This window comes from Lissotriton vulgaris, chromosome 12 (assembly GCF_964263255.1).
Source record: "Lissotriton vulgaris chromosome 12, aLisVul1.2, whole genome shotgun sequence".
NCBI lineage: Eukaryota > Metazoa > Chordata > Amphibia > Caudata > Salamandridae > Lissotriton > Lissotriton vulgaris.
In genome coordinates, this window is record NC_141700.1 from 558,043,196 (window position 1) to 558,064,265 (window position 21,070).

The following is a 21,070-nucleotide window of genomic DNA, read 5'->3' on the forward strand; positions in this document are numbered from 1 at the left end:
CTTCTCCACCCTGGGAGTTTAACCTGGTGCTATCAAAGTTAATGGGTCCTCCTTTTGAACCCATTCACAAATCTACTTTACAACATCTTTCATGGAAAGCAGCTTTTTTGGTGGCTATCACGTCAGCTCGCAGAGTGAGCGAGATTCAAGCCCTCTGTGCATCAGAACCCTATACGGTGTTCCATTTGAATAGGGTGGTGCTACGGACGCATCCATCTTTTCTTCCTAAAGTGGCGTCAGATTTTCATGTAAATCAAACCATCTCTCTGCCCACTTTTTTCCCAAATCCCTCTACTCCAGCTGAGAGGGCTCTGCATTCCTTAGACCTGAGAAGGGTGTTAAAATTCTATCTTGACAGGTCTAAAATGATACGTCTTTCTGATCATCTTTTCATAAATTATGGATCGATCAGGTCAGGCCATGCTGCCTCCAAACATTCCATTTCTAGGTGGATCGTTTCTTGTATCAAGCTTGCTTATCAACTAGCACAAAACCCCCTGGGGTTTTCTCCCAAAGCGCATTCTACCAGGGGAAGAGCTGCGACTGCGGCTTTTCTCAATAATGTGCCCATGTCTGAGATCTGTAAGGCGGCGACCTGGCGGTCCGTCCATACATTTACCAGACATTATTGTCTTGATTCTGACACGAAAGCAGATACCCAAGTAGGCCAAGCCTCCTTGCGGAATCTGTTTAGCAGCCAGTCTAGGCTGTGATGTTGGGTCTTATAAGATAGAGGATGTACTTCTCATTTACCTGCAGGTGGTTGTTGGGCTTGCTATTCTATTCAGTGCTTATGACTATTGATGAGGATCCCCTGGAAGAGAAGGATAAGTTACTTACCTGTAATCCTAGTTCTCTTCCAGGGGTATCCTCATCAAAGTCATAAGCAACCCACCCGCCTCCCCAGGTAAATGAGAGCTTTACGTTTTCTATATTTGTGTTTAGCCCTGACATCAGGGTTATGCAAAGAACAACTGACCTAACTGTCACCCCTGGGGCATGATGGGAAGCCTGGAGTTCAGGGCTGCCTTAAAGGCACAGTGCCAGTTTTTTGGTTGAAAATGCTTTCATTTTCTATGTTATTGCTTTTCAATGCAGCTTGAGGCTAACAATGTCTTTTATGAGCAATTTTCAGGAATGATGAGTGGTTTTACTCATTAAAACACAAAATTCAAAGGTTATTTGATTTAATGTGTTTTTTGTTTCCTTCATAATTGCAGTACATGTACAAGGTTTTACATTGGTTTAGCCTCTTCTTTGGGGCTGCATTGGTGTGAGAAAAATAATATATGTACGTATATATATGTAGTGTTGGATATATGTGCTTTTACATATATATTTTTATATTGTTTCCGGGGTCCCGCACATGGGCGGGAATATTCAGTGCTTATGACTTTGATGAGGATACCCCTGGAAGAGAACTAGGATTACAGGTAAGTAACTTATCCTTGTCGAATAAAGCTGGCATATTCGACAAAAAGAGTGGGCAAAACTGGCTAAAAATACAGCAAAAGGAAGAGGAAGACCCTAGACGTCGAGTGAACCACTCATAACACTTGAAAAGTGCCAAAAATTGAAGAAATACCCAAAAAGGGAGGGCTCAATGCTCCAGGGTCCTGCTAGCAGGAGCCGGAATAAAGAACTGAAAGTAAAAGGTCTTTGGCTGTGCATCCTGGGATACCGAGGGTCTCTGGAGAGTTCCTTAAAGGCACGGTATCCCTTTTCCAGACACATAATGGCAGCCTATGGGGGCTTGTCTGTCCAACTCTTCATCTCTATAATTTCAAGGATTTTGGTGAAGGGGAGTTTTCTCTATGAAGGAAACTTGGTAAAATGTGTAAAATCTGACATTGTTGGCTATCCTTTTCACTGTTTAGATGAAGTGGTGGCCTTTGTAGCCTTGGAAGTGTTTGGCTGCATTATTTGTCTTGATTTTCTCTTAAGTGTCTATGCAGGAAAGCAAAGAAAACATTTTAAGAGATTATTTTTGATTGCTCCGGGGTCCACGCACATGGGCCGGACTATTTACTAGATTATGACTATACACAGAGATCCCCTACTGCAGAACCACAGATTACAGGTAAGTAACTATTGTTCTTCTTTCTACTAAGAATTCAGTTGTTGAATATCTTGAAACAGTGATAGAAGACTTTTTTAGGTTGATAATGTTAATGCTTTTGCATGTTTGTTTTGTTTATGTTCTATTCAGAACTCAAGACTTCGCTACAAAACAAAAGGTGAGACAATGAGAATAGTTAAGAATACAGTGACATATACCAAATTGAAGGCTTGTATTAGAGCTAAGATTGAAACATAACTTCAGCAAAAACTTTTAACTTTCTAATCATGTGTCATAGCTGAGCTGTAGAGGAACATTTTTCTTGATTAACCAATTAGGCATAAACTTTCCATTTTATTTCAGTGAAAATGATCAAATGCTATGGCTTTAGACGTAGATAAATCTTTTAAAATGAGCAAATCCTTTGTGAGTCTTAGTCCCTTTGTCTTAAACAAGGATACCCAGAAAAAATGTTGTTAAGCTCAATTGAGGGAGTGCACAGTATCAACAGAGAAGCACCTCTACATAAATCCTTTAGAGAAAAAACACTAGAATGGCCTTTGAGTCAACATTCTCCATCAAATCTGCTGTGAATAAGAACATTATCAGTAGGAGATTATTTCTGATTTTCAAGTGTTTTTAAAGGTAAACCATAGTTTGCATACTAAAGCTCCAAAAACAAAGACATTCTGATGCCTCCCAGCTACCCCAATTCCTTGCCTTCACTGTTTGTCTGCATACATCTGTATTTTTCCGTTACTCAGTTTCGTTTAGAGGTAAAACAGCTCATTACTTAATTGCGTTGCTTTTGTCTATTACTTATTACCGTTTTGTGGTTTATACTACTCTTTACTGCATTGCTTTGCTAGACTTCTGTTAATAAACGCATTGTTGCCTGTATTTCTTTGCTAGACTGTTTTAATAATAGCCTTTTTCCCTGTTACTTAGTATCGTTTTGGGAGTAATACCACTCATTGCTGTATTTTTTTTCTAGCTTCTATAATAAAACCTTGTTCCTTGCACTCTGAGTGATTTTTCCCTCCTGTCGCTCTTTTCCAGCCTGTTTCGCCAAACCAATTCCTGCCCCCATCGGCCCCGCTCACTGCCACCCAACACTCCTCCCTCGCATCAGGACGTACTTAATGTGGGCTGCAGGGTGCCCACGCCACTGGTGCGCCACAGGCAAGCCCGTCTGTGCCTGGTACGCGTCCAGTGCCAGGAATCCTGGCTTTCTCGCGACTCACAGATACAGTGGGCTCCGAGACTCTGCAGCAACTGCTGCCACACCTTTTCGTGATCTTCAGAAGGTGTTTGCTTCTGCCTGTACTGTCTTTCTTCTGCAACACTGGAACGCCCGCACACACAACTACTGCCATGCCGACCATGCCTACTTCAGAACAAATTCACTGTGTCCCGCTCAACGTGCAAAGAAAACCCAAAGGTGATGATGGACAGTGCGTTGACAATACAAACACTCACTCCCAGTCAACCGATCTGGGTTTAATCCATCACCGTTCTTTAGCTCACTCTGCCACCCCAGTTCAGACATGGCCATATGCAACGTGCAATCACTCTTCAAGCACACCACCAAGATCTGGGACACCATCACCTCAACTCACCCCAACATCATCTTCGTTACTGAGATATGGCTCAACTACGCATTTGCACCTGACATCGCCTCAGAAGCCCCCGACAACTACAAGATAGCACACGAGACCGCATCAACAAGCACGGAGGTGGAATTGCCATAATCCATAAAGAAACCATCCACTGCTCGACCTCCGCTGATGGCACCACACGATCATGGAATACCTCGATTTCAAACTTCAAACTGAAGGCAAAGCTCACTTTAGAGGCACCCTCGTATACAGATCGCCAGGGCCACCTCCCAAATTCTGCAACACCATCCCCGAATTCATTGCCCTGCTCGCCATTGACTCAAAACACTACAGCTTCCTTGGAAACTTCAGTTTTCAGCTCTGTGGCCTTAATGATACCACCAACCTCCTCGAAAGCATAAACAACAGAGGCCTCACCCAACTAGTCACTGACTCACCGCACAACGCAGAACACACACTCGATCATATCTTCACGGCCAGCAGCAGAGTCAAGCACAGACATGTCACTGAGATCACTTGGACTGACCACACTATTGTCCACTTTACGATTATAGAACCCCCCGGCACCACTACCAAGCTGACCAACACCTCGCACCGCTATCATAGAGCCTGTGGCCTGTCTCCCTCGACACCTCCCACCCGTACACTGCAACAAACCTAGATCAGGCCGTCAAGAACTTCTCTGCCTGGATAACTGGCTGCGCAGACACTCACCCCCATCAAGCCCACCAAACTCAAGAGATCATCCGAACAGACCTGCTGGTTCACTACTGAACTAAGAACAACAAAACGCAACTGTAAGAGACTAGAGAAAAAACCACATACTCTGCCACCTTCAAGACATGTCAGTGTCCGGCGGGAGCACCAACAAGCCTTGGCAACTGCAACCAATGTGGAAAGCGAAGAAGATATAGTGTCCTGAATAGTAAGGTCCAGGGGACTCACCTTAAGCAGGGGAGTCAGGGCAGGCACCGAGCAATCAGGGGAGCCTGCTGAATTTAAACAAGACCCTCAAGAGGACCCCCAGGCCGGAGACACTGGAGTCGCAAGAGGACCTTGAGCAGCTCACCAAAGATGCAGGCTCACAATGCAAGTGGTGCGGTGAGGATGAAGATCTTGGTCACAGGAGATGCATGAGGTTGGGGCTGCTTGGAGCCCGAAAATCTTGGTGGAAGGAAGCCAACAAGCCTTTGCAACAGAAAGTCAACGCGGTGCACAGTGCTTCAGTTCCTGCAGCTTCGACGAGGGATACAGGCCTCAAACTTGATGAGAGGACAGGGCAGGCCTCGAGGGATGTGAAGAATCACCACCTGTGTTGCAGAGCCTTTCGGAGTCCATGGAAGCTCAGGATCAGCAGACCGGTCAGCTTCTTGCACTGCCTGTAGATGCAGGGAAATTACTCCTTCACTTTAAGGGAGATTCCTTCAGGTGTCTTGGATGTCCATAGGCCTTGGAAGGTTCCTGTATGGAGCACAGGCACGGGCGTTGCAGCAGACGAGCAAGGCGACGAGACCAGAGCAGCAGAAGTCTTCCCAGTTGCATTCTTGATGCCCAGAGCGAAGTCCAGAGAGCCCAGACGGTTGAGGAAGAAGTGGTGTCTTGATATGAATCTTGTCCCATGACGAATCTAGGAACCCACCTAAAGGTAAGCCCTTAACTACCCTAAGGAAATGGGAAATGTGCCCCTGAGTGGCGTTTGCAAGCGCTCCCACCTGGCCCCAATACCCTAAATCCTAACTGAGAGGTGGCCACACCTCCCTTTGACAGGGAACCTATTGTTCTGGCTTCCCCAGGTCAAGCTTAGCTCAGCAGCAAGAGGGCAGAATTGTGTCTCTGGTTGGCAGCAGTCATGTTGTGCTGTTCGGGTCTAGTAGGCTTGTACAGAGAGCTTGAGGGTTTCCAGTAGGAACTTTACAGTGCATGGAATCATACCTTTCACACTGTTTACAGTGTGGGTGTAGGATTCAACATGTTTGATACCAAACATGACAGGGTTCGTAACAGCCAGTTTAGAGATGGTCATCGCGTAAAGGTGCTTGGCCACTATGTATCATAATGGCTGATGGTCTTACAACCCGGGAGAATGGACCCTGAAGGTTGTAGGGGTGTCCTGCTCATGCAGGTGCACCCTCACACTTAGAACTGAGCACCCCGCCTTCAGAATGTAAAGGCCTGCTTTAGGGGTAACTTATAGGTTTTAAGTACAGCGACCTTAGATATAGGGACACCTATAGCTTTCATAAGTGGTGCTAGCACCATCTTAGACAGGCTGCAATGGCAGGCCTGTAGTTAAAGTTTGAGTGGTCTCCAATGGGTGGCATAATACATGCTTCATCCCATGGGGGACTCCTGGTGTACCTATACCCTTTGTAACCCAGTACCATATAGTAGGAATTTATAAGGGTACACCAGTATCCAATCTGAGATGTACCTAAGTACTTACCACAACTAATTCAGGGAAGAAAGCACAGAGGCGGGCATCCTGATTAGCAAGATCCCAGTCAGACTAGTCAGAAACAGCAGAGCACCAGGCAAAAAGTGGGGGTACCTTAAATGGAGATCCTACTTTCCTACACCCTCCACTCCCAAACGTGAGATGAGACTAACCTTGCTGAGTTGAATCTCCATCATATGTGCCTGAACTCCCAAACAGGTTTTAAGGGGACGATAAAATACAAGGGTGAACCACTGGAAAAAGTAGATGCCTTTGCTTATTTAGGAATCACCCTCCAAAATGACATGAAATGGAATTCACACATCAACATGGCATCTTTAAAATTTAGCCAGCTAGCAGGTGCAGTTACAGTCAAACATAATACTTCTTTGACAAGACCTATAAATTGTGCACTTGAAGTTTATAGTATGAAAGTAGTAAGTGCATGCCTGTGTGGGTCTGAGCTCTGGGGTTTTTCAAATCTAGGTGACCTAGGGCGGGCGGAAAATAGATTCTTACGAGGGCTTGTTAGGGCCCCACAAAGTACACCTATTATCCCACTTAAGATGGATCTAGGTAGGAAAAATATTGAAGACATTGCCCGCCTACGTCCCTTGCTATACTGGAGGCGGTTAATGGTAACCCCAGAGTTAAGTCACTATGCATCTGCTTTTTTTGATGTTGTGAAGTTTGATTGCTTTCATTCCATTGTATGGCTAAATGAACTGCGGAGCACACTGGTGAAATTGGGTCTGGACCATTTGTGGGGTAATAAGGATGTTGCCCTATTTCCTTCAAAAAAACAACTCAAGGATATTTACTGGGAGTCAGTATATGCAACACTGTACTGCAATGGTTTGCAATCTTCCCTGACCTTACGCTTTTTGGATACAAAACAAATTCCATCATACGAAAAATACTGGGATGTAGTTGAACGTCCATTGGATAGGAAACTATATTTCCAATTTTGGGTGGGAACTCTCCCAGTGAACGCTTTTACACAAAAATGGTCTCCACTAAAGGACGCTTATTGCAATCATTGTAAAAATGAAATAGAGGACATTGCACACTTGTTTTTCATCTGCCCCCTCTATGTGACCCCGTACCAAAAGTGGTTAAAACCAACCTGTAGGAATTTGGGTACTCGTTGTTGCTTACAGGCCCTAAGAATTTTAATGTCTGACACCTCAATACCACTAGTAATAGGCGTAGCAAAATTCCTTGCATGGGCGTGGGTAATAAGATCTCGTGCTTCACGGCCTATTGAATAATATGATTTATTAACTGCTGGTATAACCTTCCTTGTCCATTTTTAACATTTCTATATGGAATTTTATAAAACTGTATGTATACATTTTATAGTATTACTAGCTTTTCGATTTTTGCTGTTTAATATGTTTTTTAATGTAGTATTTTAAGTATTTATTGTATGATGTTTAGGAGGTTGCTTTTATGACTAAAAGTCGAATAAAGCTTTGAAACGTAAACGAATCTCCATTTCCTAAGTGGAAATATATGGAGAGTCCATCTACATTAGCATGGTTACTCCCAGGTCTATGGTCCACTGTATAGTCCATCCCCTGTAGGGAAATGGACCACCTCAAAAGTTTGGGGTTTTCACCCTTCATCTTTTTAAGCCATTGTAGGGGCTTGTGGTCTGCCTGAACAATGAAGGGAGTGCTAAACAGGTATGGCCTCAGCTTCTTCAAGGCCCAGACCACAGCAAAGGCTTCCCTCTCAATGGCTGACTGACGTTTCTCCCTGGGGGTCAAACTTCTGCTGATAAAAGCTACTGGTTGGTCCTGGCCCTCTGCTTTTAGTTGTGATAATACAGCCCCTACCCCTATCTCAGATGCATCTGTCTAGACAGTGAAAGTTTTAGAGTAGTCAGGACTTTGCAGGATGGGAGCAGTGCACATGGCCTGCTTCAGGTCATCAAATGCCTTTTGACAGCTTTCTGTCCACTGAACTTTCTTTGGCATGTTCTTTGATGTAAGATCATTGAGGGGAGTCACAATGGAGCCATACCTCTTGACAAATCGTCTGTAGTGCCCAGTCAGGCCCAAGAATGCGCTGACCTTAGGGTAGTCGGAGTAATCCAGTCCACAATGGTCTGGATTTTGATCTCTCAATGGTTGAACCTGGCCTCCACCTACCAGATGGGCCAAGTACACAGCCTTTCTCTGCCCTATCTGGCACTTGGTGGCCTTGATAGTGAGGTCTGCCTTTTGCAGGGCGTCCAGAACATTTCTGAGGTGGGCCAGGTGATCCTCCCAGGTGGAGCTTAAGACATCAACATCATCTAGATATGTTGCACTAAAGGCTTCCAGATCTGTTAGGACTTTGTTCACCAACCTCTGAAATGTGGCAGGTCGATTTTTAAGACCAAATGGCACCACAATAAATTGATAATGCCCACTGGGGAATGAAAAAGCAGTTTTTGGCTGTGCATCCTCAGCTAGTTAGATAGATAGATAGAACGTTTTTTTGTTGATTAATTAAAACCATTACAAAAAAGAAAAACAAATACAGGCCAAACACAATTACTAGTTGAACGTATAAGGATACAGTGCATAAGTAGAAATTGTCACCATTGATCAAAATTTTCCTGTCAGGGATTATCGTACTACTAATATTTTCATACATTCGGTGAGTCAACCTTCTCTAAATTAACTGCTGTTTGCTCACTTGGCAAAAGCTAAAGTGAAAGATGCTAGCAGCAATATTCAATGTCAATTAACCATAAGAAAATAGATATATATATATACACACTGAAAAGACTTATTAAAAAAAAAATTCGATGACAATCGTATTGCATTAACAAAGTTAAAGTGACTTGTGAGATCATCATCAAAGTGAACAGTGCTTTAAGTGCAATTAGGCAAGCAAGAGATAATCAATGGCAATAAACATCCTAGTTAAAGAACAATATCACTAAAATTCAATATGATACAAGATAAAATCTAAAATCTCAGCTAGTTAGATCTGCCAGTAGCCAGCAGTCAGGTCAAATGTACTCAGAAATTTGGCTGAGGCCAAAGTATCTATAAGTTTATCTGCCCTTGGAATACGATGGGTATCAGTCCTAGTGACTGCATTGAGCCGTTTGTAGTCCACACAAAATCTCATGTGTCTCTTTCCACCCTTGGTGTGAGGTTTTGCCACAAGGACTACTGGACTAGCCCAGGGGCTATCTGAAGGCTCAATGACCCCAATTCCACCATATTTTGGAACTTTGTCCTGATGCAATCCCTGATATGGTCAGTCTGTCTGTAGATTTTACTCTTAAAAGGCAGGCTGTCACCTGTGTCCACTTCATGGGTACACCAGATGGTTTGACTGGGTGGCTGGGAGAACATGTGTCTGTACTGATTGAGGACTTGCTTACAATCAGCTTGCTATTGGTCAATGAGGAGGCTGCCTACCAAGGCTACTCCATCCACTGACCTATCATCCAGGTTCTGAGAGAGGAGATCAGAGAGAGGGTCACTCTCTTCTTCCTGTCCCTCATCGGTTGCCATAAGCAAGCCCATGTCAGCCCTGTCCACAAAATGTTTCAGGCGGTTTACATTAAGTACCCAATGGGAACTTCTTGGAGTACATAGGTCCACCAAGTAGGTGACCTCACCTTTTTGTTCAAGGATAGTGTAGGAGCCCCTCCACCTGTCTTGGAGAGCTGCTGGGGTTACAGGCTCCAACAACCACACTTTCTGGTTGGCTGGTAAACAGTCAAGACAACTTTTGGACATGCAAAGCTTTTTGAAGTTCTTGTCTGGCTTCCAGGTTTTTACTGGTCTTATTCACGTACTCAGCCATGCGTGAAGGCAGGCCAAAGGAAATAGTCCACAATGTCCTGTTTAGGAGGTTTGAGATGTTGCTCCCAGTTTTCCTTGACTAGACATTATGGACCCCTAACTGGATGTCCAAATAGAAGCTCAAATGGACTGTAGCCAACCCTCTTCCGAGGAACCTCTCTGTAAGCAAGGAGAAGGGAAGGTAGTAAGACATTCATTTTCGCCTAAGCTTTTCTGGGAGTCCCATAATCATACACTTCAGGGTCTTGTTGAACCTTTCAACAGTCACACTCTACTGTGGATGGTAGGGTGTGGAAAACTTGTAGTTTACTCCACACTCTTTCCACATGGCAGTGATATAACTAGACATGAAGTTTGTACCTCTGTCTGTTAAGACCTCCTTAGGGAAGCCGACTCTGGAAAATATTCTCAGAGGGCCCTGGCCACTACAGGAGCTGTCTTCAATCTGTGGGGCGCGACCCCCAGAGGGGTCGTGGAGTCCTGGGAAGGGGGTCGCAGATTCTGCAGAGATTCTGCAGAGTGCAGTTCCTGGCATTGTGCTGATCGAGGGTGCTCACAGCGAAGCCCTAATTCACACCGAGGTGTGAAAAACATCAACGCCTCATTAAGAAGTCAAAGGTCTTTTAAAGACCTGTCAAGTATTCGGGTGTGGCTGTGTGTGTCCCTGAAGCTGTTTCAGCTGGGCTCACATACACGAGCTGGGGGGGTGGGGGGCAGGGGGAGCAGGCTGTAGTGTAGCCCTTTGAGTAAAATGGATGTTGCGCGCCCGGAGCTGTGGGTCCCGTGACACACGTCCCCCGTCCCCAGCAGGGAGGCACAGAGATGCCCACCCATGAGCTGGAGAGAAGAAGGAAGAAGACACAGAGAGATACTAATCACCCCCCCCCCCCCCATGAGAGAGGCACAGAAAAGGTGGGTGGATGAATGATGGGTGGATGGATGGATGTAAGGCTGAAGGATGGATGGATGTGTGAAAAGGTGGATGATGAAAGGATGGATGGATGAAAGGGTGGATGGATGGATAAAAGGGTGGATGGATGGATGAAAGGGTGGATGGATGGATGAAAGAGTGGATGGATGGATGAAAGGGTGGATGGATGGATGAAAGGGTGGATGGATGGATGAAAGGGTGGATGGATGGATGAAAGGGTGGATGGATGGATGAAAGGGTGGATGGATGGATGAAAGGGTGGATGGATGAAAGGGTGGATGGATGAAAGGGTGGATGGATGGATGAAAGGGTGGATGGATGGATGAAAGGATGGATGGATGAAAGGGTGGATGGATGGATGAAAGGGTGGATGGATGGATGAACGGGAGGATGGATGGAAAGATGAAAGGGTGGATGGATGGAAAGATGAAAGGGTGGATGGATGGAAGGATGAAAGGGTAGATGGATGAAGGATGTATGGATGGATAAAAGGTTGGATGGATGTGTAAAAAGATGGGTGGATGAATGATTGGTGAATGGATGGATGAAAGGGTGGACGGATGAATGATGGATGTATGGATGGAAGGATGAAAGGGTGGATGGATGAAGGATAGGTTGGTGAAGGATAGATGTATGGATGGAAGGATGAAAGGGTGGACGGATGAAGGATGGATGGATGAAAGGGTGGATGGATGTATGGATGGATAAAAGGTTGCATGGATGAATGATGAATGATGCATGGATGGATGTGTGAAAATATGGGGGTATGAACGATGGGTGGATGGATGGATGAAAGGGTGGGTGGATGGATGGATGGATGAAAGGATGGATGAAGGATGGATGTATGGATGGGAGGATGAAAGGGTGGATGGATGAAGAATGGATGTATGGATGGGAGGATGAAAGGGTGGATGGATGAAGGATGGATGGGAGGATGAAAGGGTGGATGGATGTATGAATGGATAAAAGGTTGCATGGATGAATGATGGATGGATGTGTGAAAAGGTGGGTGGATGAATGATGGGTGGGTGGATGGAAGGGTGGATGGGTAAAGGATGGATATATGGATGGAATGATGAAAGGGTGGATGGATGGATGGAAGGATGAAAGGGTGGATCGATGGATGTGTGAAAGTGTGGGTGGATGAATGATGGATGGATGTGATGAGGTCTAACAGGCGCATTTATGGTTGTCAAAAGTTGGTGATGAGAAGTACCAGTTTCTAGAAACGTTTGTCGGAAGGGGGTCCTTACGCCTAAAAAGGTTTTACAAGGGGTCTCGGCATCAAAAAGTTTGAAGACCTCTGTTCTAAGGGGAATGGCCTCTGAGTATCTAGTGGCATGACCCACCACCACTAGTATATAACGGTACCCAGATGCAGTTGGAGGGTTCGAGGTACCAGCAATGTCAATCCATTCCCTTTCAAAGGGGACCCCAATCACTGGAAGTGGAATTAAGGGAGCCTTTGTGGTGCCACCTGACTTACCACTGGCTTTGCAAGTGGCACAGGAGAAACAAAACTCCTTTGTGTCTTCTGACATATGGGGCCAGTGAAAGTGAGGGACAAACCTGTCTCGGGTCTAGCTTTGCCTTAAGTGTCATGCAAGAGGAATATCATGTAACAGGGAGAGGAGGAAACCTCTGAACCTCTGGGGTATTGCCAACCTCCTGGTGGCACCAGGCTTAGGGTCTCTACCTTCAGAGTACAGAAGCCCATCTTCTTATTAGATATTATGGGAATCCTTGATATTCCCTACTTCGTCAGCAGCAGCTTGCTGTCTGAGGGGTTCAAGAGAGGGACAGGTCTGCTGCTCCAACCTCAAGTCTGCCCTGGAAGGGCCCATTCCCCAATAATTCTGCCTGGTCAGGCCCAAGTTCTTCTGGGACAGTTCCTTCACAGGGGTTGAGATAATCTCCCTCAGGAGGTTGATCTTCATTGGGAGTTTGTGAGGAGGGCAATTCCTTACCTTTCTTGCGCCTTCTCTTGGGAGGCACCTGGTCAATGTTTCCAGTAACCCGTGCCTTCTCTGTGCTGAGCTGTTTGGCCTGAGCCCTGGTGACTGCAGACACACTTGCAGAGATGCCCATCAATCTGCATGAGTCATGAACTCTACCTCAGCCCAGGCTGAAGTTTCTAGATCATTGCCCAACAGACAATCTTCATGTAGGTAAGGAGATACCACAACCTTTTAAGGTCCAGTTACCCCATCCAGCTGAGGTTCACACCTGCCAAGGAATGGTCAGTCCTGACATTGCTAGCGTTGGTGACTTGGTACATTTGTCCAAGTATGATCTGATCAGGGGACACAAGTTTCTCTGTCACCATAATGACACTGGCCCCTGTGTCCCTGTAAGCCATTGCTTCTTTTCCATTAATCAAATGCTGTTGTCTGTACTTGCCCAGGTTGGTGGGACTTACAAGTAAGGTGGCAAGGTCTATGCCACCATCACAGACTAGATCAGCCTGATCTGGAGCCCTGACTAAGCCAGAACCCATCTCAGAATCCAATATTAACCCCCACTAATCCCTTGCTGTACTACCACTTGTACTTTTGCTAGGGGGAGCAGGTGCCTTAGAGGCCGTGGTTAGTAGGAGTTTCATTAGCCTTTGGACAATCAGCATCCCTTGTCAAATGGGTCTTTACCTTACAAATGTAGCACCAAGGTTACTTTTTGCCTTTCTTGGAATTTTGGGATTCACCCCAAGATACAGGTTTTTGGGGCACATGTGAAGACTCTGTTTTATCTTTACGTTTGCCCCCACACTTATCCTGAGATTTAAATCAATCCTGCTTCTTCTGGTCATCTCCATTACCATGTTTTTTCTGCTTAACCCTGGTGTGGACCCATTTGTCTGCCTCCTTTCCCAATTCGTGGGAAGAGGTCAGATCAGAGTCCACCAGGTACTGATGCAAAAGTTGGTTCCGACAGTTATTAGGGATGTGCTCCCTCATAATCAAATTGTCCAATCCTTCATAGTCCTGTACCTTGCTTCCTTGAAGCTAGCCTTCCAGAGCCTTATTAGCACTGTCAACCAAATCTACCCAGTCCTGGTTGTGTGCCTTCGGGGTGTCTCTGAACTTAATCCTATACTGTTCAGTGGTTAAGCCAAACCAATCTATGAGAGCACTCTTCAGTACTGAGTAATTGTCAGCATCCTCTTCTCTAACAGCGGGGAGCTTATCTCTACCTTTGTTAGAAAAGGAGAGCCACAGGAAAGCTGCCCACTGCTCCTGAGGGACCCTCTGAACTTTGCAGTCGCTCTCCAAAGCAGTGATCCATTTAGGGATATCATCCCCCTCCTGGTAAGGAGGGACTATCCTGCTCAGGTTCGTATTGTCAAAAGAGGTTTCTCTGATTTTAGGGACACTGTTGCTGCCAGCATGAGAACCTAGTCACAGTCTTTTCCTAGTCTTCTCTACTTCCAGGGACTCTTTATCAAGGGCCAACTGATATCTCCTGAGCTTAAGTCTGACTTTCTCAATTTTGAGTGTTAGGTATTCCCTTTCCTAAGAGCTGTCCTCTTACTAGATATGGAGGTCCCTGTGGAAGTTCCTGAAGTATTGGATTCTCTAGAGGAGGAGCTAGACCTCCTTGATCTACTCTAGATCCTCACAGGAGAAACAAAGGGTATATTCTCTGTGCCATCTGCACTATTCGCTGAGGGGTCAGAGTTTGGTAGGTTGGAATCATTTGAGTCCTCCTGCCTATACTCAGAATAGAGATCACCAGGGAGACCCCCTAGTGCTCCTTCTCCATGAGTATTCCCACCCACATTATCTTGTTCTTCTGCCCCTGCATGATGGACACCATCCTGATGTAGCAGCTCTGAAAGAAGCTTCATGGTGGGGTTGCAACCTGTCTTTATCTTTCTAAGACTACACATGGTCCTTAGTTTCTGTAACTTTAGGCCACTGTGCTTAGCAGACTGGGGTACACTGGTATCCCCAACTAAAGACATAGTTCTAAGTGTAGTGAGGTGTTGCACCTACCTACCCTATTGGAAACTAAACTCTCTGAGGTTGGAGAAAGGGTTGTGCTATACCCTTAACTACCCTACCCTAAATTCAGTAGAATTTACTTATTCTAATCTGTATTATATGCGCCTAATATTAGTGATGGTTTTTCAATTAATCCACATCAAGATTATCTGGTAAAACAATGCAGGCTTGAATCCCAACTGCTTTACTCCAATGTGAGAAGCTGGCTCTGTGTATGGTGCACACTTATATAAGTGGGCACCCTGCACCAATCCAGACAGCCCTTAAGGTGATTTTAGTGGTCCTAGACAACCTTAGAAAGCTCTCTAAGTGGTAGCTGTGGAGAGCAGCCTTCAGGCGTACTCCAGAAGGAGTGTAAAGCAGCTTGTTTTACCAGAATACAATCTTATTGGCATAGATTAAGTGAAAAAGAACCACACAGCAGTGCAAATACAAAAATATATATTTATTATAAGACATTCACTACCACATACAGATATCTCCTGCCCGGAGATATACACAATACTTTGCAATAAAAACAGGTAAGCAGCACGGATACACAGTGGTCGTCAGGGGGAGACCAAGACATATACTAAAATAGTGGTATGCGAACCACGACTTAAGTCAAGGCTATACCTAGAAGACGTAGAGGTGCCAGGGGCCTAAGGAACCATCCAAGATAAGTAACCAGAAACCCCAAGGAGGCCATGTGCAGAGTGGGAACACGACTGCGGGCTCAATATAGCTCAATGGGTACGTTGCAGCTGCAATTTCAAAGGAGAAGGACCCTTCCTAGAGGAGCCTGAAGAAACCCAGTGGATAACAGATAGTTGGAGAGCCACCCCACCTGTGGATAACTGTGGATACCCTAGGAACCAGGATACCTACACTAGGGAAGCCGGGTGCATAGGTTTGAAGTGGCGTTGGAAGCAGCTGTGGAACTCAGTGGAGGACTTCAGGAAGATGCCGCTGCTGGAGAAGGTGAAAGTGTCCGGTGGAACCCAAAGGTGGATTCAAGATGAGAAATACCTGCAAGGAGAGGGGACAGGGTATATGCTACTCAGTAGAATGGTTGATGGCATTATAACTCTTTTTCACATTCATTACTGTTCAAACTGTCATGAAACTGTTAGGAATGATGACTTCGTGAATAGCAATTGTACCAATTGCTTCTCCACTACTTGTGCCAGCGCAAATGCAAGTACACATCCTCCAACAACACCTGCCAGGTATAAAAGAAAAAGGTTACATTGACCCCCATCAATCTCAGAATATTCTACAACAGACTCTTTCTCAACCTATACTCCAACTTCACCAGTAACATCTCTGTTTCATGTATCCCAGGCCTGTGACATCACCACGTTTCAGAATGGGTTGGTAACAGATCAATAACTTTAACATTCAGTTCGACATTCCTCAAAAACTGTATATGTTATTAGGGAGACTCTTCAATCTAGAGCGGCTCTAAGACCAACATTGTCGCTAGTGCTGGGTTACTCGAAATTGGTGAAGGAGAAATCCATTTCTCTGACAGGTATAAAAATGGCTACACTAAGACTGATTAAAAAGTTTAACGCGTCGGAGGAAGATTGACCTTTACGTTGGCTAGTAACTAAAACCTTGCTCAGTAATGGTGTCAGCACTGAGCAAGAAACCCTCATCTACGCAAACACCCATGGTTTCAGATTGTGTTCAAAATATTTTATTACATTTTATAAGGCATATACAATTAAAAAAACAGCACTGAAAAATGTACTTAAAACATTATCCTTAGCATAGGCAGTAATATAATAAATGTACCTATACAATTACAGCTGTAATATGATATGAAAAATAAAAATAAATAATAAGGGAAGGGGAATAACTATATTTTCACATAGATAGATATATTAGTTGTTAGAGCTACTTAACCTTTATTTCTTTTTATATCGAACAATACATAACATATGAGAAATACAGGTTTATAAATATAGTGCTAAATAATTATCAATCCGTTTCCAAAATAAATGATAAGTAGAGTTGTTATGAACTTCACCAGATAAAGACAGATTAGCACCTCTTCTAGTAAAAAGTATCCATGACCACCATGTATGGAGTGATAATAATGAAGCAGTGTTCCAATTAGTTTTAATAGATTTTAAAGCTGCAGAGAATTAATAATCCAGAAGTTTGCAATATAAATCAGAATATTTGTGGAAAGAGCTACAGCTTTAAAAATCAACAATTTATACGAAAAGGTATTGAAGAGATCCAATATTTATTTTATGATATCCCAAACCTCCCTCCAAAACGTAGAAAAATATATTACATTTATAAAGCATATGTTTTAACGAACCTGGATTCAAATTACAATTCCAACAATTAAAAGAAGACAACATTTATGCCTGAAATAACTTTATAGGGTGTCCACAGGCTATTAAATAGTATGTAAGAGTTTGTTTGGTACATAGACACAAGTAAACATCCAGATATATTATTCATCCGAATATTCTTCCATATATCATAAGGTAACAATAGATAGTTCATTATTCCAAGATCTAGATAAAAATGTATATTATCCCCTTGAACATCGCTCAATTTTATTTTTATAAATCATTGATACAGTATGAAATGTAGTAGCTACCGTCTGAATATGAATTTCTTTATCAGAGGTGACATCTGAAAGAATATTGTAAGGAAAAAGCGTAAGGTTTAGGTTTAAAGCATTTTATTGCATAATGGAAAACAATACAAACAAATGAATACAGTTGTCTCATAGGAGATAGTGCAAAGTTCCCTCTCCAGGAGCGCCATCAGCGCACAATATAGTGCAATTATGAATTCCTTCAGAGCATTTGGCCAAGTGTGCATGCGGCGACGACCATTTCCAAAAACCAACAACTCCTTCCCCAACTCCCCCCCACCCTTCCTGCCCCCCAAATTCTCACGTCCCCCCACTCCCGTGTCGTGCGAATGTTTCAAACCTCTACCATATCTGCAGCTCACCCCTCTTGTCTCGTTAAGCATTCTTCCCGGGCTTACTAGGTGGACGGGTCAGCCGGGTACGTTAGTCGCAGTAATCGAAGGTACCGGGGACAGGTAAGTTCTTTGAATTCTGATTGTAGGAGGGTATGGAAAGGCTGCCACAGCTCCTCAAACTTGTCCACCTCCCCCACCACCATGAGGGACAGCTTCTCCATTCCCAGAACGTGCCACAATCTATGTAACCAGCCAACAATGGTGGGAAGCGTGGTGGTGCGCCAGTGGATGAGTATGTTCTGAATCGCCGATCCCAAGGCTATCGCTATCTGCCTACCCTTCCTGGACTTCAGAGGATACATTAGGCCATTGGGCAACCCTAGCAAGACATAGGCTGGGAAACGGGGTAGTTCAATGTCGAAGCACTGGTCTATCTCATCTATGATCTCCTTCCAGTAGCGGCTCAGTAAAGGGCAATCCAACAAGACGTGCGTAAGTGTGCCTATCTGTCCACATTCTCGCCAACAGGTGTTAACAATATTACGATTCATTTCGTGTATTCTCTCAGGTGTATAGTACCAGTATGTGGATATCTTGGTGAATGTTTCGGTAAGGCTGGTGTGGTATGCAGAGTGGCGTGCCCAATAGGAAATGTGGTCCCATTCCGTGTGACTCAGTGTCCTTCCCATCTCCCGTTCCCAGGGCTCCCGCCCTGGATTGTAAATGTGGAAAGGGGGGGGTTGCAAAAGCTTGTATAGATCTGAGATGAGTTTGGAGTCCGAGGAGCGCGTCACCAGCCACTTCTCATAGGGTGTGAGCTTCCGGTCAGCTAAAACACGCACCTGCGGCTGAAGCGCCCAGTGACACACCTGTAGATATCGCATCCGTTCGGTCTTAGGTAAGCGGTATTCTCGCCTGAGATCCTAAAATGATATGGCGCCATCCGGGCCATATATATGAAACAGCGCACTGCATCTAGCCGCTCGCCAGTGCGCGAAGGCTCCCGGTTCCATTCCAGGATGGAAGTCCGGGTTCTCAACCAGTGGCGTAAACGGTGAGGGGAAGGTGGTGAGCTCCTGCTTAGCATTCACAGCATCCCAAACTCGTAGCGGGACTCGCGTGATGAAGGACGCGTAGAGGTTGGGGGGGGGGGGGGGGGCGGTGTGCCCTGCGCAGGTAGGGCACCTCCTGCAGGGTTCTACCTGCTACCGCCTGGTCCTGGAACAACCAGTGCTTGTCAGATTCCCACTTGCTCCATTCCACTAAATACCGCAATTGCGCCGCCTGGACTTGTGTAGATCCCGAATACCAAGTCCTCCGGATTCAGGTGCCAGCGTGGACAAGGCCCTCTTGAGCCTGGGTTTGCGACCTTGCCAGACAAAGCGCGCGATGTCGGCTTGAGCCTGCCCAATCCACCCCTTCGGAGGTTGAAGTGGCAGGGCCCTAAAGAGATATAGCACCTGTGGCAAGAGTGTCATCTTCACCGCTGCGATTCTGCCCAGCAACGATAATGTACCTTTATTCCAGCGCGTCAGTTCCTCCCTGATTTTGTTACCTAAGGCCGTGTAGTTGGCCGTCACCATGGCTGGTAAAGAGGGCGCCAATAGCAGACCCAGGTACGGCACTAGGTCCTTGGTCCAGCGCATGGGGAAAAGACTCTGTAATTCGGCTCTCGTGGCGGTGGTCAGCGAGATGTCAAGGGCTGCCGATTTCCCCATATTCATTTTAAAACCCGCCACTGCAGCGAAGGCGTCCAACTCGGCGATGCAGGCAGGGAGCGCCTTTCTTGGGTCGTCGAGTGTCAAGATCACGTCGTCCGCGTATAAACTAACGGTGTGGACATACCTCCCCATCCGGACACCCGACGCATCAGGATTTAGACGAATCCTCTGAGCGAAGGGCTCCATGTAAAGAGCGAAGAGTAGCGGCGATAATGGGCACGCCTTTATGGTACCCCGCTCTATCGCAAATTTTTGGGAGCTACAGCCGTTCACTCGAACCACTGCAGACGGGAATCTATAACAGTTAAATATCAATGTGCGAAATTTCTCACCTATCCCCAGTTTGCATAGAACTTTCTCTAAGTACGGCCAGTGCACCCGATCGAACGCCTTTTTCGCGTCAACCGAGAGAAGCATTCGTTCCCCAGGAATACGGGATGCCTTTTCCAGGATGTGGATCACTCTCTTGGTATTGTCAACCGTTTGCCTACCAGGAACGAACACCACCTGGTCCGAATCTACTAGCCCCGGCAGATGAGGTGCTAGGCGCACCGCCAGAATCCCTGTGTACAGCTTGAGGTCCACATTTAAAAGTGAGATCGGCCGGTAGGAGCCGCACTCAGTCCGGTCCTTCCCCGGCTTAGGGATAACCGACACCGTCGCTTGGAGGAGGTCCGGGGGGATAGCCCCCGGGTCGGAGAAAGAGTTGAAGAGTCGCGTCAGCAGCGGCGCCAGTTCCTGGCAGAACGTTTTATAGAAAAGTGGGGTGTAACCATCGGGTCCCGGGGCTTTCCCCTGTTTGAGTCGGGAAATAGCCGTGATCACCTCCTCGATTCGAATGTCCCGTTCCAAGTATTCTGCCTGTTCCGGAGCAAGCGCGGGAAGATCGACCAAAGCCAAGTAGTCTGCCTCTGCTTGCGCCGAGGGGGGCACGCCGGCATATAAATCGGCATAGTAGCGGCGGAACCCGTCCGCAATTTGGTCATCCTCCGTGGCCGTCCCCCTTCCAGGAACCGAGAGCTCCTTCACCCGGTGGAGTTGGTGTTTAACACGGAGCTTATGCGCCCAGAGCCGGCCGCACCTGTCACCACCGGTGTAGTACGCATGTTTCAGGCGCAATGCTGCGTATTCCGCTCTATCCATGTCTAGTGCAGATAGGAGTTTTCGAGCCACCTTAAGTTGCCTCAAGACCGTTCTAAGGTGCCCCTGTTCCAGCTCCCTCACCTTGCTCGTAAGTTCGTCTCTTTTTTGTTGGCGTTCCCTGTTTTCCGCAGAGGAAACGGCAATAAACTCACCGCGAAGCACCGCATTCAGTGCAGCCCATTGGGTCGCTCGGGTGGTATCATCATTATCATCTCTGAGGCGCCAGACCCCATCGGTGGTAGCTGGAAAGTGCCCGTTACTGGGTCGTGATCTGATAACGTAAAAACCCCTATTTCGGAGGCCGTTGCTAGGTCGGAAAGCGGCCCCGTCACTATAAGGTGATCTAATCTCGCATAGGACTTATGCGCGTGTGAATAGTAGGAGTAGGCTCGGGCAGTAGGGTGGAGGCG

General features: G+C 45.9%; 1 protein-coding gene across 1 annotated transcript in view; it reads left to right on the plus strand.

The window, feature by feature from the left end:
• The window catches only part of LOC147677738 (uncharacterized), a 633,794-nt gene that overhangs the window by 230,780 nt on the left and 381,944 nt on the right, over positions 1-21,070 (plus strand). The window contains exon 6 of the mRNA XM_086946495.1: positions 2,210-2,237. Within this exon, the coding sequence (XP_086802621.1) occupies positions 2,210-2,237 (28 nt within the window). The remainder of the gene's footprint in view (positions 1-2,209; positions 2,238-21,070) is intronic.